A 14,668-nucleotide genomic window follows, 5' to 3' on the forward strand; every position below is an offset into this window, starting at 1 on the left:
GGAAATTAAAAATAGTTGATGTTTTTCTTCAAATCATTCTTTTGTATTCCTGTGGAGAAGGAAGCAGGACAAGCTGAGGCGAGCAGGTAGTGCTGATATCAATCCTAACATTGTATCTCAAGGGTCCACGCAATCTATTTAGGAAATGTACAGCTGGCCTTTTTCTTTCAGAGACGATTATGCCCCTGCTGCTGTTGGTGAAACAAAACACACACTAGAGTGGGAGGGGTGGAAGACTTATTTTGAAGCAAAGCAGCAGAGCCACACAGTTCCTTGTATGGAAAGCAGTCTGAAAAACTTTTCTGGGTCCTCTATGTGTGTGCAGTCAGCTTGGCAAAAATATCCTGCTGACCTTTAATTTTAGAGACAAACAGGTCTGGTGTGGCTCAAGACATTTTGACACCACTGGCAAAAAACAAACTGCTTTAAAAACCAGCACTTGGCTGCTTTTTAACAGTACCCAGAGCAACACTGCCTAACAGTAGGACAATCCTTGTATAATATAGTGTGAAGACAGTTTCTTGCTCATAGATAATTCTTCTGTTGCTCTTTGAGTGTGTATTGAAGGATTACAGATAAGGAGAAAATGTGGTGTATATAAATAGACTATAGCTGTAACTAATGAAAATGGATAAGCCCATAGGGAAATTCTTGCAAAGCACATCAATCCTAGGCCCAGTTTATTTAATAGAGGAAGTTGTTCCACTTCTAGAAAGAACTTTGATGATGTTGAAAACATCATCCCAAGAGTTTTTTGTTCTTAGTATTGGGCTACTGGGGAGGTGACATGAATTTATATGAAACTCAAGGCACAGAAAAGGGTCTAACCTTCTTTCTATCCCTGTCCACAATCTTATTTTTCTAAAGAAAGAGGACAATGTTTCAGAAAATTGTTGATGAATCCAAAACGTACAACAATAAGAGAGAGTGGGTTGAATATTTGTCTTTGGAAACAACAAGAAAAGAGATTGTCATGTAAGTGATTAAAACACATGCACCTTTGTCTAAATAAATGAATTCTCATTTTCCCCATGTTAAATTCAGTTCTCTACATTCTACAGCGGTCTGCAATTTTTTTTTAAAATCCGCATGAAAATTCTCCACCATTTTAGTGCAAATTTCTCCAAATAAACACATGATTGTAGGCAGTTTTGACAAAGGTACACATTTTTGAAAGCCGTTTCTCATCATCTCATGCCTTTTTGCATGTTATTTTCACTCATGTATTCATTTTTATGCACACTCTCCTCTAATATATGCGTTTTTCTAAATGTTGTTTAGTTGGCAAACTGCATCCCAAAATTCTAATAAATGCGAATTTCAAGGGATGGCTCTGTTTCGGTTCTCATATTGTTTTGGAAATTGCAAATTTGATAAATTCTGCCTGAAATGTGAACTGAATTGAAATTCTCACCCATCCCTAGTCCTGACAAGGGAGCATCAGATTGCTTGGTCCTTGTGGTACTGAAGGAGCTCTGATTTTCCAGGAGCTAAAGCACAAGTTAAATAAATTTTGTTCATTGAATTTATTGGCATTGTTACTTATATCTGTATAAAGAGAACAATGCCTTGTTAACCTTTCCACTTTCAACCAGGTTTGTCCTCCTGTGCTGATTGATTCAGGTGCTGCAGGACAATTTCAAAAGGCCTGAATCTCAAAAGGAAGAGATGCGGATGTTCTAAGGCTTTAATGATTCCCTCCCAGTAGGAGTGACTCTCAGAGCAGAGTGTGCTTTTCAGTAATTTAAGCCAATTGGGTTAAATGAGTCATTACAGCATCATCTAAGCGGCGGTAACGCAGCCTAAGCTCTGCTCACGGCCGGAGTTCGATTCCAATGAAAGGAGGAAGTCGAATATCCGGTAAAAGGAGTCGAGGTCCACTCAGCCTTCCATCCATCCGTGGTCGGTAAAATGAGTACCCAGCATATGCTGGGGGGTAAAAAAAGGCCGGGACGGAACTGGCAATTCCACCCCACATATATGGTCTGCTTAGTAAATGTCGCAAGACGTCACCCTAAGAGTCGGAAACGACTCGCACTACAAGTGCGGGGACACCTTTACCTTTTTAAAGGAACCAGCAGCCTTTTAGGATGGGGTGAGGATTAAAAATGAAACCTTGAAAGACTTGGGCTACATTAGCAACTATGCCCACCCACACAAATAAAAAGCACACATGTACAGTTTCAATCAATAACTTATTGTGGACTAGCATCGAAGGCATGAAAGAGCGTGTTACAATAACTCAAAGCTTGGAAAAGTTACTTTTTTGAACTACAACTCCCATCAGCCCCAGCAAGCATGGCCGCTGGATTGGGCTGATGGGAGTTGTAGTTCAAAAAAGTAACTTTTCCAAGCTCTGCAATAACTTAGCCAATGTTCTGTAGTGCATCTTTAAGTATAGGCATAAAAGCTCACACTTTGCTACTAAGTCTTTTCTAAGAACTATAAACCCAGGATTAAGGAGATTTGACTACAAGGTCAAAAGAAGCAACCATATTAACTAGACACATGACAGGCTTGCCACATCCAACTTCACCATCCCAACTGAATAAAATGTAATTTACGTTGGAGTAAAATGATACATAACTTGATAAAATTCTGGCATAAAAGACTGACCTGAGACATGTTGCTTCTTGACGCAGAGGACAAGGGGACTCCCCCTTCCCACTCCATGTATAGAAGGCAACTAGATTGGCAGCTAAATATTACTTCCACATTGGACGAGATAAGTGTCCTCCACTGCACCTGAGATGACAAGCTTGTTTAGGGGGGCAGGACAAGCCACACAGCATACATAACTCTGTCCAACGGAGGGGAATGACTAGGGAACAACAGCCAGCATCTGCTGCCTGAGACAGAGCCAGCTTTGCTGGTGTACAACAGTCACTGGCCATACTAGATTCTGTAGCCAGAGACACAGCTTAAAACACTCAAAATTTCCACTGTTTCCTCCTACCTAGACAAATTCCATATTTCTCATATTATTTCTACTCAGCCAGACCTCCTTGCTGCCTTCTTAATGCTCCCTCCACACACAGTCAGAGGCAGCATGCTTCTGAATAGCAGTTGCAGGAATTGCAGGAGGGAAAAGTGCTCTTGCTTGTAGGTCCTGCTTGCAGGCTTCCCATAGGCATCTGGTCTGCAACTGTGAGAACAGATGCTGGACTAGATGAGCCATTGGCCTGATCTGGCAGGCTCTTACATTCTTAAGTGGGGCTGCCTTGAACATAAGAACATAAGAAGAGCCTGCTGGATCAGGCCAGTGGCCCATCTAGTCCAGCATCCTGTTCTCACAGTGACCAACCAGGTGCCTGGGGGAAGCCCGCAAGCAGGACCCGAGTGCAAGAATACTCTCCCCTCCTGAGGCTTCTGGCAACTGGTTTTCAGAAGCATGCTGCCTCTGACTAGGGTGGCACAGCACAGCCATCACGGCTAGTAGCCATTGATAGCCCTGTCCTCCATGAACTTGTCTAATCTTATTTTAAAGCCATCCAAGCTGGTGGCCATTACCGCATCTTGTGGGAGCAAATTCCATAGTTTAACTATGCGCTGAGTAAAGAAGTACTTCCTTTTGTCTGTCCTGAATCTTCCAACAGACTGCTGCTGCATTTTGCACAGACTATTTTTCTGAGCAAACTGCTGCCAGAGACAGGGTGAATGGAACATATATTGCCAGTCATAACTGCATTGATTCCCTGTTTCTCTTCTATTTCCCCCCCCCTTCTTCTACAGGGCTATGACGATGACTGCCTGTGACTTATCTGCTATCACAAAACCCTGGGAAGTACAGAGTAAGGTCAGGTGCCTGACACACAGTGCACATTATTTAACACATAGACTAACAGCACATTGCTTAGTCCTAGGTTTCCTAATCCTTTAGTTGTTTAAATTCACTACCTGTTTCATCAATGTATAAGGTGCTTTACAGAGTTAACATATGCAGAAGACAGAAGCCTATTCCGATAACCTTGCAATCAAACAGGAGGAAATTAGGGGCATTTGTTGTGTTATTTTTTTCTTCCTTGCTCATCAGCTTTCACCCACTTGTGAATTTGTTGTTGTTATGTGCCTTCAAGTTGACTACGACTTATGGCAACCCTATAAATCAGCGACCTCCAAGAGCATCTGTCATGAACCACCCTCTTCTGATCTTGTAAGTTCAGGTCTGTGGCTTCCTTTATGGAATCAATCCATCTCTTGTTTGGCCTTCCTCTTTTTCTACTCCCTTCTGTTTTTCCAAGCATTATTATCTTTTCTAATGAATCATGTCTTCTCATTATGTGTCCAAAGTATGATAACCTCAGTTTCATCATTTTAGCTTCTAGTGACAGTTCTGGTTTAATTTGTTCTAACACCCAATTATCTGTCTTTTTTGCAGACCGTGGTATGCGCAAAGCTCTCCTCCAACACCACATTTCAAATTAGTTGATTTTTCCCTTATCAGCTTTTTTCACTGTCCAACTTTCACATCCATACATAGAGATCGGAAATACCATGGTCTGAATGATCCTGACTTTGGTGTTCAGTGATGCATCTTTACATTTGGGGACCTTTTCTAGTTCTCTCACAGCTGCCCTCCCCAGTCCTAGCCTTCTTCTGATTTCTTGACTACTGTCTCCATTTTGGTAAATCAGTGTGCCAAGGTATTGATAATCCTTGACAAGTTCAATGTCCTCATTGTCCACTGTAAAGTTACATAAATCTTCTGTTGTCATTACTTTAGTCTTTTTGACGTTCAGCTGTAGTCCTGCTTTTGTGCTTTCCTCTTTAACTTTCATCAGCATTCGTTTCAAATCATTACTGGTTTCTGCTAGTAGTATGGTATCGTCTGCATATCTTAAATTATTGATATTTCTCCCTCCAATTTTCACACCTCCTTCTTCTTGGTCCAATCCTGCTTTCTGTATGATATGTTCTGCGTATAGATTAAATAAATAGGGTGATAAAATACACCCCTGTCTCACACCCTTTCCGATGAGGAACCAATCGTTTTCTCCATATTCTGTCCTTACAGTAGCCTCTTGTCCAGAGTATAGGTTGCGCATCAGGACAATCAGATGCTGTGGCGCCCCCATTTCTTTTAAAGCATTCCATAGTTTTTCGTGATCTACACAGTCAAAGGCTTTGCTGTACTCTATAAAGCACAGGGTGATTTTCTTCTGAAATTCCTTGGTCCGTTCCATCATCCAACGTATGTTTGCAATATGATCTCTGGTACCTCTTCCCTTTCTAAATCCAGCTTGGACGTCTGCCATTTCTCGCTCCATATATGGCAAGAGCCTTTGTTGTAGAATCTTGAGCATTACTTTACTTGCATGGGATATTAAGGCAATAGTTCGATAATTACTGCATTCCTTGGGATCCCCTTTCTTTGGAGTTGGGATGTATATGGAACTCTTCCAGTCTGTGGGCCATTGTTTAGTTTTCCATATTTGTTGACAGATTTAAGTCAAAATTTGGACTGATTCAGTCTCAGTAGCTTGTAGCAACTCTATTGGTATGCCATCTGTTCCTGGTGATTTGTTTCTTCCAAGTATTTTAAGAGCAGCTTTCACCTTGCATTCTAAAATTTCTGGTTCTTCATTATATGGTTCCTCTGTGAATGAATCTGTCATCCTGGCATCTCTTTTATAGAGTTCTTCAGTGTATTGCTTCCATCTTCCTTTTATTTCATCTTGGTCAGTCAGTGTGTTCCCCTGTTGATTATTCAACATCCCTACTCGTGGTTTAAATTTCCCTTTCATTTCTCTAATCTTTTGGAACAGGGCTCTTGTTCTACCCTTTTTGTTGTCCTCTTCTATTTCTATACAATAACTATTGTAATAGTTCTCTTTGTCCCTAAGTACTAGTTGCTGTATTGTTGCATTTAGGGTTCTGACTGTGTTTCCATCTCCTTCTGCTTTTGCTTTCCTTCTCTCTGTAACCATTTGAAGAGTTTCTTCAGTCATCCATTGGGGTCTTTCTTTTTAACTAGAGTTATTCTCTTTTTGCATTCTTCTCTGATAATGTCTCTGACTTCATTCCATTCTCTGTCAACTAAGTTTAAAGCCTCAAACCTGTTCCTTATTTGATCTTTATATGCTTCTGGGATGTTATTTAAATTGTATTTTGACATTATGATTGCTTTGTTGTTCTTCTTTAGCTTTACTCTGATTTTCGATACGACCAGTTCATGATCTGTACCGCAGTCTGCTCCTGGTCTTGTTTTCACAGAAAGTATGGAACTTCTCCATCTTCTGCTACCAATCAATTTGATTCCTATATTGACCATCTGGCAATGTCCACGTGTACAGTCATCTTTTCGGTTGTTCAAAAAAATGTGTTTGCAAGACCACTTGTGAATAGTGTTCCAAAAGATGGATCTCATTTTCATTAGTATAACTGTTAATAAAATTCAAAGGCAAGGCAGCCTATAAGATTCAACTAGCATATCTGCTTGATATTACAACACATGAAAAAGTGTTCAGAGCAACATAGCCTGTTTTTCTTAGTAGCGAAGCACGCAAGATGTAAGAATCTGTAGAGATGGGATTTAAAAATATATATAATTCAGTTACTGTCTTATATAACAGCTATAAACAATACGATTCTGGGAAAGAAGTTGCCATTGAAACATTCACTACACCACTTATTCTGAAACTGATCCTTGATAGCTGTAAGGGTATTTATGAACCAGTATGCAAGTTGCTAACGTTTCAATGCCCCAAAGCCTAGGTGTTTGCTTTCCTTGATACAGGTGGCATTACTTGTAGCAGCTGAATTCTGGGAACAAGGAGATCTAGAAATATCTGTACTGCAGCAACAACCTATTGTAAGTTGACCACAAAAAGGATGAAATTAATTCCCTCTCCCTCCTGCCCCCTCACCTCTAAGGCATTTCTTTCAGTCCTAAAAAACACAAAGCTATGTTGTGTCCAAGCTTCCCTCCCAAATTTGCACACTGTAGTAGGAAAAACAGGCTAGTGGGCATAGTCTCTATTCTGTTTAAGCAGGCATCAGGTGATGGTGCAGCAAAAGGTAGCCTTGATAAAGCATGGCCATCACAGCAGAATCTTGATTTGGGCCCTTCCACATGAAACCAATTTTTCCCTGTAGCTACACCACACTGGCTGTCTAGAGTAGTAAATAGTAGCCATTAATTTATATAAGAAATATTAAATGTGTATGTAGCCAGTAGCAAGTTAATGGAATGCTGGGAACTTGGAACGTTGGGGTAGGAGTTGCTATGCAAGAGTTGCCTAACGAGAGAATGATGGACAGTGGGGAAGGGACAAATGAAAAAGGACAGTTGGGGCAAATTACAGGAGGGGGGGGATGCACTGAACAGAATGGCAGTGAAGAGCAGGAAAATTGGGAGACCTGCATCAGACAAGCCAAGGTACCAATCAGCAGCTGCTTAGAAAAGACTGCAAGTTGATAATAACTGAGAACAATATATATTGTTGTTTCTTCTGATTGTCTGCTGGAATCCCTCAATTGCCCATCTCAGATTGTCCTTGAAATCTTCTACATGTACATTCAAAGTCATCTCTGAGATAGGGTGCTAAACCTGCCCCAGATATTTTTTTAAAGAGTGCTTAAAGTGGCTATGGGTCCTATTTTACAGGGTTGTCAGAGGACAGTCCTCTATTTGAAGGTGACCTCCATTTGAGCGCTGGCCCACCCAAGTCTGGTTTACAGACAAGGAACTATAAAAGGAGTAGCAGGAGCCTTAACATTTAGCAGCATCTAGTCAGCAGATGAACAGGCACATATGTCACCTGGTGTCTTCCCCACTATGGTGAAATTATTGAATATCTTTTTAAATTATAGTAGTTATTTGTAAATTTGTGCCTAGACATATAAATTATCATATGCAAATTGGTGCCCTCTTTTTTGGTGATGCATAACTGGCCACCCTAAGAGTGCTAGTTTTGTACCTTTCCCAGCAGTCTTGCTGATTGTAGTCAATTTGTTTTTGCCTACAGAACTGAGATCCACTGAGATTTCTGTGTACTTCTATCTGTACAGTATGACTGGCTTCATTTTTTCCCCCCTGCATTACAGCATATCAAAGAGATAGATGTATTTGTATGTTTTTATTCTGTACGTCGCCCAGAGTGGCTGGACAACCAGCCAGATGGGCGACTAATAAATCTAATTAAAAAAAAAATAGAGCCAAGACAGTGTGATAGTTCAGAATGTATTGCTGTTTTCTCCTAGCCTATGATGGACCGAAGGAAAGCTGCTGAACTTCCAAAACTTCAAGTTGGTTTCATTGACTTTGTGTGCACATTTGTTTATAAGGTAAGCAGTTAACTCTCAAGATCTGCTATGTCCTTAAACTCTTAGCTACAGATAATTTAGGCAAATAACTTTTAATTAGAGCTAACATTTTCAAATATTTTAAAATCATGACATAATTTAGGAAACCAGGATTGTTTCTACACTAAATGTTTCCTCAAGAACCAGGGCTGTGGAGTCGGTACGCCAAACCTTCCACTCCGACTCCTCTATTTTTCTACTGTCTGACTCTGACTCCACCTGAAATTGCTTCCAACTCCACAGCCCTGGAAAGGGCTGTAAATTTCTTTTTAAATTGGAAGCTCTCATAGGAGCATTTTCATCGCTGCCTGAATATGCGCTGATCTTGGCATCACAGCATTTGTCTTCATCTGGGTCCTATGTCATACACTGACACACAAAATGTTTTCCATCTTGAGTTATGGTGAAATGCTCAACTACAGCTGACTTCATGGGAAGCTTCTTTGACATTTTGAATTTATATTTTAAATAATTTGTCAATCAAAATTTATTTTAAAGTCGGAATCGGTACATTTCTACCGACTCCGACTCCACCCAAAATTGCTTCCGACTCTGACTCCACAGCCCTGTCAAGAACTACCATACTTTGCTCACTCAGATCTTTTTGAGAATCCAGATGACTGTTACTAAATTGTTGCACTCTAGTGTTTTTCTGTTGTTCTCCCAGATTTTTTCAAGGCTAATTTGTGGCAAATTTTTGTAATGCAATCCAGTTGTAGCACTGCCCTGTATAGCAGGGATAAGCAATGAGCTACTGCACCTTTAATTAAAAGCCTCCTCCTTGCAGTTTCTGCCCATTACTGCTTGTGGCTTAGTGCAGTTAGGAACTTAGTGATGAATTGTCCTGTCCTTAGTCAGCTTCTGTATCCCTCATATAGGGTTGCCATATTATAGGTCTTCAAATCCAGGTAGGCTAATGTACATATTATGCAAATTATTTACTGATTACACAAATTGAGCACATTCATCGACACATTATAGCAAGCAATTGTTTTCTACTGTCCCTTATTCTCTTGCTCCAGCAGTACATCTGCTCAATTAATGTGTAATCAGAAGTTTCATTTGTGTATGTGAGTCCTTTCTTCTTCAAAGTCTTAAATGCCTTGCAGCTGGATACTAGGAAAAAAAAGCCCCCTCCTTTTGTTTGTGTAGCTCAGTTTGTGTTAACAGTTCTGCTTGACAGCTTTTCGTGGATGCGTTGGTATATTATTTTACTTTAATAGAATCATAGAATCATAGAGTTGGAAGGGGCCTTGTAGGCCATCGAGTCCAACCCCCTGCTCACAGCAGGAAATGCACAGCTAGAGCATCTCCTGCAGATAGGTGTCCAGCCTCTGCTTGAAGTCATCCAGCGAAGGGGATCCCACCACCTCCCTAGGCAGTCGGTTCCATTGCCGAACCGCCCTTACTGTCAAGAAGTTCCTTCTAATGTCCAATCTGAATCTACGCTCCTGCAACTTAAAACCATTAGACCTAGTCCTACCCTCTGGGGCAGCAGTGAACAAATCTGTACCCTCCTCTATGTGACAGCCCTTCAGGTACTTAAAGAGTGCAATCGTGTCACCCCTCAGCCTTCTCTTCCCCAGACTGAACATGCCAAGTTCCTTCAACCTTTCCTCATAAGACTTGTTCTCCATACCGGCTATCATCCTCGTCGCCCTCTTCTGAACCCGCTCTAACTTGTCTATATCTTTCTTAAAATGAGGCGCCCAGAACTGAACGCAGTATTCCAGATGAGGCCTGACTAATGCAGAATATAGTGGGACTATTACTTCCCTCGACCTGGAATAAATAAATAAATAAATAAATAAATAAATAAAAGAAGGGGTGTATTGAATGGAAACCAGTAATAAAACCCCAATCAGGGGAAGAGGTTAAGTAATTTATTTATTTATTTATTTATTTAATGGACAATTTCATCACTAATTCCCCCAGCCACACTGAACAGGAAACAGTAAAGGGGATGGAAGTTACAAGGAGGAAGTTATTAATTAATGTTGCAGGAGGAAATGTTTACTTGGGCTTATCTATGAGTAGACTTTACAGAATGATCTTTCATATACCTTACCAGTGAAAAGTCATATCAAGGCAGAGGGTACCAGGCAGCTCACTGTGGTGGAGAAGTTGCTGTTAGAATGTGGCAGTACTAGCAAAAGACTGGTATCTAGGATCTATAATTTTTTGATAGATAAGGATATGGGGACAAATCAAGGCTTCAAGACATACTGGGAAATGGAATTGGACATTACACCTAAGGATACAGAATGGATAGATATGTGGCGCAAATTCCCATATCGTCCTGTAGCAGCTTCCTTCAGGAAAACAGCTTTAAAAATTGTACAATTGATGCACATAACTAAAATAGGCTTCTCCACATGCTGGAAAAAATGTGGAGAGACGGGCTCATACCAACATATGTGGTAGGAATGGTGGAAAAGTCAGAGCTTTCTGGGAGGCAGTGGGGGGGTTATTCAAAAATCTCGAGACACTAGACCTGAGCTGACTTTATTGAATTTATTTTTGAATGACAACCTCTCATATAAAAGACTTACTGGATTTATGCTGGTAGCAGCACGGACTTTAATAGCAAGGTTCTGGAAGACTCTAGAAGGATTATCGATGGAGAATTGATACCAGAAACTGTGGGAAATAAAGTTCTTAGAGAAATTGATCCAAAGCCTGTGAAGAGCAAAGGGAAAAAAGAAGATTACTTTGAGGTGGATTGGGGGCCATTTCTGTTAATTACTTTGTAAAAGACCAATAAGAGGAAGTCCCAACCCCTTTTCAGAGTTTATGGTTTACCTGACTTTTATTTGTCTGTATGAGATCTATTTTCTGTACCTGGGAGATGGAGATGACTCTGTTTGTTGGAGATCAAGTTTTGTTTTGGGAAGGGGGGGTAATTTTGTCTCATTTTTTGCATTTTTAAACAAAGCTTGAAGAAAAATGATAAAAAAAGGAATGACCTTTAATGTGGATAGGTCAGTGCCAGATAAGACAGCCTCACATTTTCTGTGAACCACAGATTAACTTCTGTTTCCAGCTGATTCCGGAAAGACTCCAAGTGTGGAAGCAATCCAGATAAAGCCTTTAAGGTGAATAAGCAGTGCTCATTCACAGGATTGTATACTCCAAAATCCTAAGGCTCATCACTACAGTGTTTTCACAGGCATATCAAAGACAGGAAGGCAAATGATACAAATCTACACCAAATCATTTGGGTGAAATTACCTTTCCTGTAATTCAGATTTTCAAGGGAAGAGAATGGGTGCAGAAATGAAGCCTGTGTGTGTCAAGGAGGGAGATAAATATGACTAGTGGTAAAGACTAAAAGTTGTGCATCGGACTCATCCACCCCACCAAAGCCATAGGAATTGTTCTGTTTTGGATTTATGTTCCTTTTAAAAAAATTGTTTGCATCAGGAATTTTCACGGTTCCATTCAGAAATTCAGCCAATGTATGAAAGACTGCTGAACAACAGAAAAGAGTGGAAAGCCCTGGCAGATGAGTATGATGACAAAATGAAAGCTTTGGAGGAAAAACAAAAGAAAAAAGAGGAAGAAATGGCTGCCAGTAAAGGTTAGAAAATAAACACCACTTAGAATGTATCTGGAAATATTAGTTTTCTCTGTTCCCTTCCAGCTACTACCTTTATATAACCTCTGTCTGAAATTAATTTGTGTATACTTCAGATTCTGGATAAAACAAAAATACTAGATACTGAGGCATCCTACCTGAGGCAGATTCATTAGCATATAAATCCAGCATCAAAGCAAGAGCACAATTTAAGACTTAAACATGAACTGGCCCAGTTCAACCTAGTTCTCTGTCATGCATTCATTTTCATATACTCCAATTTCATATACCTAATATATACTTCATTTGCCAACAAAACCTTTGCTCATCACTACATCCAGAATCCGCCTGCCAAAGAAATCCCTCCCTCTCAAGAATTGCCACCTTTTCTGACTCTGCTCCTACAATGTCAACAGCGACTTCTTGTGTAGAAATTATGTAGGCTGAGCTTCATAGCCCTTCAGTTTTTTAAAAATGACCCTTCTAAAGCAGCTCACCCAAATAATGACTGTTGTTTCTTCTTCTAGGAACTATGGCAAATTGCAATGGGGCACGTGTTCCCTCATCTACTTGTTGCATATTTTAAGCCAACACAGGGCTGTTTCAGACATCATGTGGCATCCGGCCTGGTTTCACCACTGGATTTGGTGGATTTTGCAGTAAACCAAGAGTCACAGCCATCCTGGCTTCCAGAAGAGTGCACCTGTATGATGTGTGGCTACAAATATGTCTCATTACACTTTGTTTTTATGAGCAGAAATTAAAACAACATAGATATACACCTAATTTATATCTAAAAAGTAATACCATTGACCACTGTATATTCTAAATGACTTCTGTACATTCTAAAAGACTTCCCCTGGAACTCTCTCTCTCTCTCTCTCTCTCTCTCTCTCTCTCTGTGTGTGTGTGTGTGTGTGTGTGTGTGTCTACATAGACATTTATATCTATATATGAAAGAAAGAGAAGCTCCCATGGTTTACCACTCTGAACATCTTGCTAGCTTCTTGTCATAGCATCCCACCAACATCCAAATCTACACAGTGAGAGCTGTACATAAACAAACAATCAGGATAGATGGATCATACCCTTGTAAATCCAAATGCTATAGCACCTATGTTTATCTCATGGAGACAGTTCTCTTAAAGAGCACGATTGGCAGAATTTGCCACATCAAACAAAACATCACCTGCAGGTCCAGCACTGACTGCTAATGGCTAGGGTGCCATATTCAGTTAAGTGGATAAAACAAAAACAACAGTCTGACACATGTTTTAGGAGTCACACGTCCACAATGTGACAAAATTAATGGAACAGCCAGTTGTACAGCACTTTAATTCAGATAATCACAGCCTCTCTGATTTATCAGTTATTGTGACAGAGATGCCATCTTATCCAAGAGCTTTGGAAATGAGAAAATTTCTGGATCTATAGGCTTGACACCTTATCATCACATGGTCTCATTCTGGAGGATAAAACCTCCCATCACTCACCTGCAGCAGATGCTTCACTTCTGAATATTCTGTCCTCGGCATTCTAGAAATACCACCTTGGCCACACAGCACCATTTGAGTCACGTTAGAGCAGCTGAAGAAGGTGAAAGATGAAATGTTTTGCTTTACAATGTTAATATATCTTTTTTTAAGTCACTGTAGTAAATATATAGTGGAACTATGATTCTGCCTCCTATTGGATTCGGTACCTGTTGTCTTAAATAAATAAGAACCACATTTACATTTTCACTCCCTCTGGATAGTTCTAAAACATCCCATCATACATTGAGAGTGGGATGTCTGTAAAGGGGGATATACACATGAGTAATTGAACACATATAGGCATCCAGTGCAATTGCACAAATTGCCTATGTACATTCATGTACTAATGCACTGTACCCCTTTACACGTGTTCATGCTCAATGCATAGACTCTGAGGATGAGACTAGTGATATTATGCACACATAAAGGGCAGAGTGAGCAATGGGGCTCCACCTCCCATTAATAAACATCCAAAGGGGGTACTACAAGTACCATGAACCTGCTCATGTTTACTTTCCTCTAGTTAGAGAAGAAATATGCCTGATATAGTATTATACTCCACGCAGAACAATGGGAGTTAAATTCTGGAATCGTACCCAAGAAACAGCACCTATATCATATGGCTTTCTGTTTGTAGACAAGGATGGGGCTATAGCTGTCAAGAGCTGGCAGTTACTTATTTTAATGAGATGAAATATCCACAAATATATTTATTAGGTAGCCAGAGAATAGGTAGCCATGTAGCCAGCCACATTTCTAGGTGGGGCATTGGGGGAGGGGGGAGAGGTACATAGCACCAGTTCTGTATAGCAACTGATGGAGAGGAGGCAAGGGCCAGGCCAGCAGAAGGGAAGGCAGTAACCTTCCCTGTCACTCCTCCTCCATCCAGAGATAGTGTTAATTTACACGAATGAAGTTTAATCTGTTGAACTGTCTCACCCTTTTAATTTTTTTTATTTATTTATACCCCGCCTTTCTTTTCACAATAGAAACCCAAGGCAGCTTACATATGGTTCCCAGGTGGCCTCCCATCCAGGCACTGACCAGAACTGACCCTGCTTAGCGTCAGCAGGGAGCTGGCCTTATGTGCCTTCAGACCATAGCCTGGGACCCTTTTTTTGAGAGATCCCCGTGAATACCAGACTCAAAAGATTGACTTTGCCTGTAACTATAGTCCCCTTTCACCTGTGGTCTCCCACTGTGTTCTGATTCTTCATGAACGGAACTACTTTGGTAATGAGCTTGGCTTTGA

General features: G+C 40.5%; 1 protein-coding gene across 1 annotated transcript in view; it reads left to right on the top strand.

Moving 5' to 3' along the window:
* Positions 1 to 12,477, top strand: part of PDE6B (phosphodiesterase 6B) — a 40,402-nt gene extending 27,925 nt beyond the window's left edge. Inside the window, exons 17-22 of the mRNA XM_061622710.1 lie at positions 868 to 975; positions 3,733 to 3,796; positions 6,737 to 6,811; positions 8,203 to 8,286; positions 11,728 to 11,884; positions 12,409 to 12,477. Of these exons, the coding sequence (XP_061478694.1) occupies positions 868 to 975; positions 3,733 to 3,796; positions 6,737 to 6,811; positions 8,203 to 8,286; positions 11,728 to 11,884; positions 12,409 to 12,467 (547 nt within the window). The 3' untranslated portion in view covers positions 12,468 to 12,477. The remainder of the gene's footprint in view (positions 1 to 867; positions 976 to 3,732; positions 3,797 to 6,736; positions 6,812 to 8,202; positions 8,287 to 11,727; positions 11,885 to 12,408) is intronic.
* The last annotated feature ends 2,191 nt before the right edge of the window (positions 12,478 to 14,668 follow it).

This window comes from Rhineura floridana, chromosome 1 (genome assembly GCF_030035675.1).
Source record: "Rhineura floridana isolate rRhiFlo1 chromosome 1, rRhiFlo1.hap2, whole genome shotgun sequence".
NCBI classification, from domain to species: domain Eukaryota; kingdom Metazoa; phylum Chordata; class Lepidosauria; order Squamata; family Rhineuridae; genus Rhineura; species Rhineura floridana.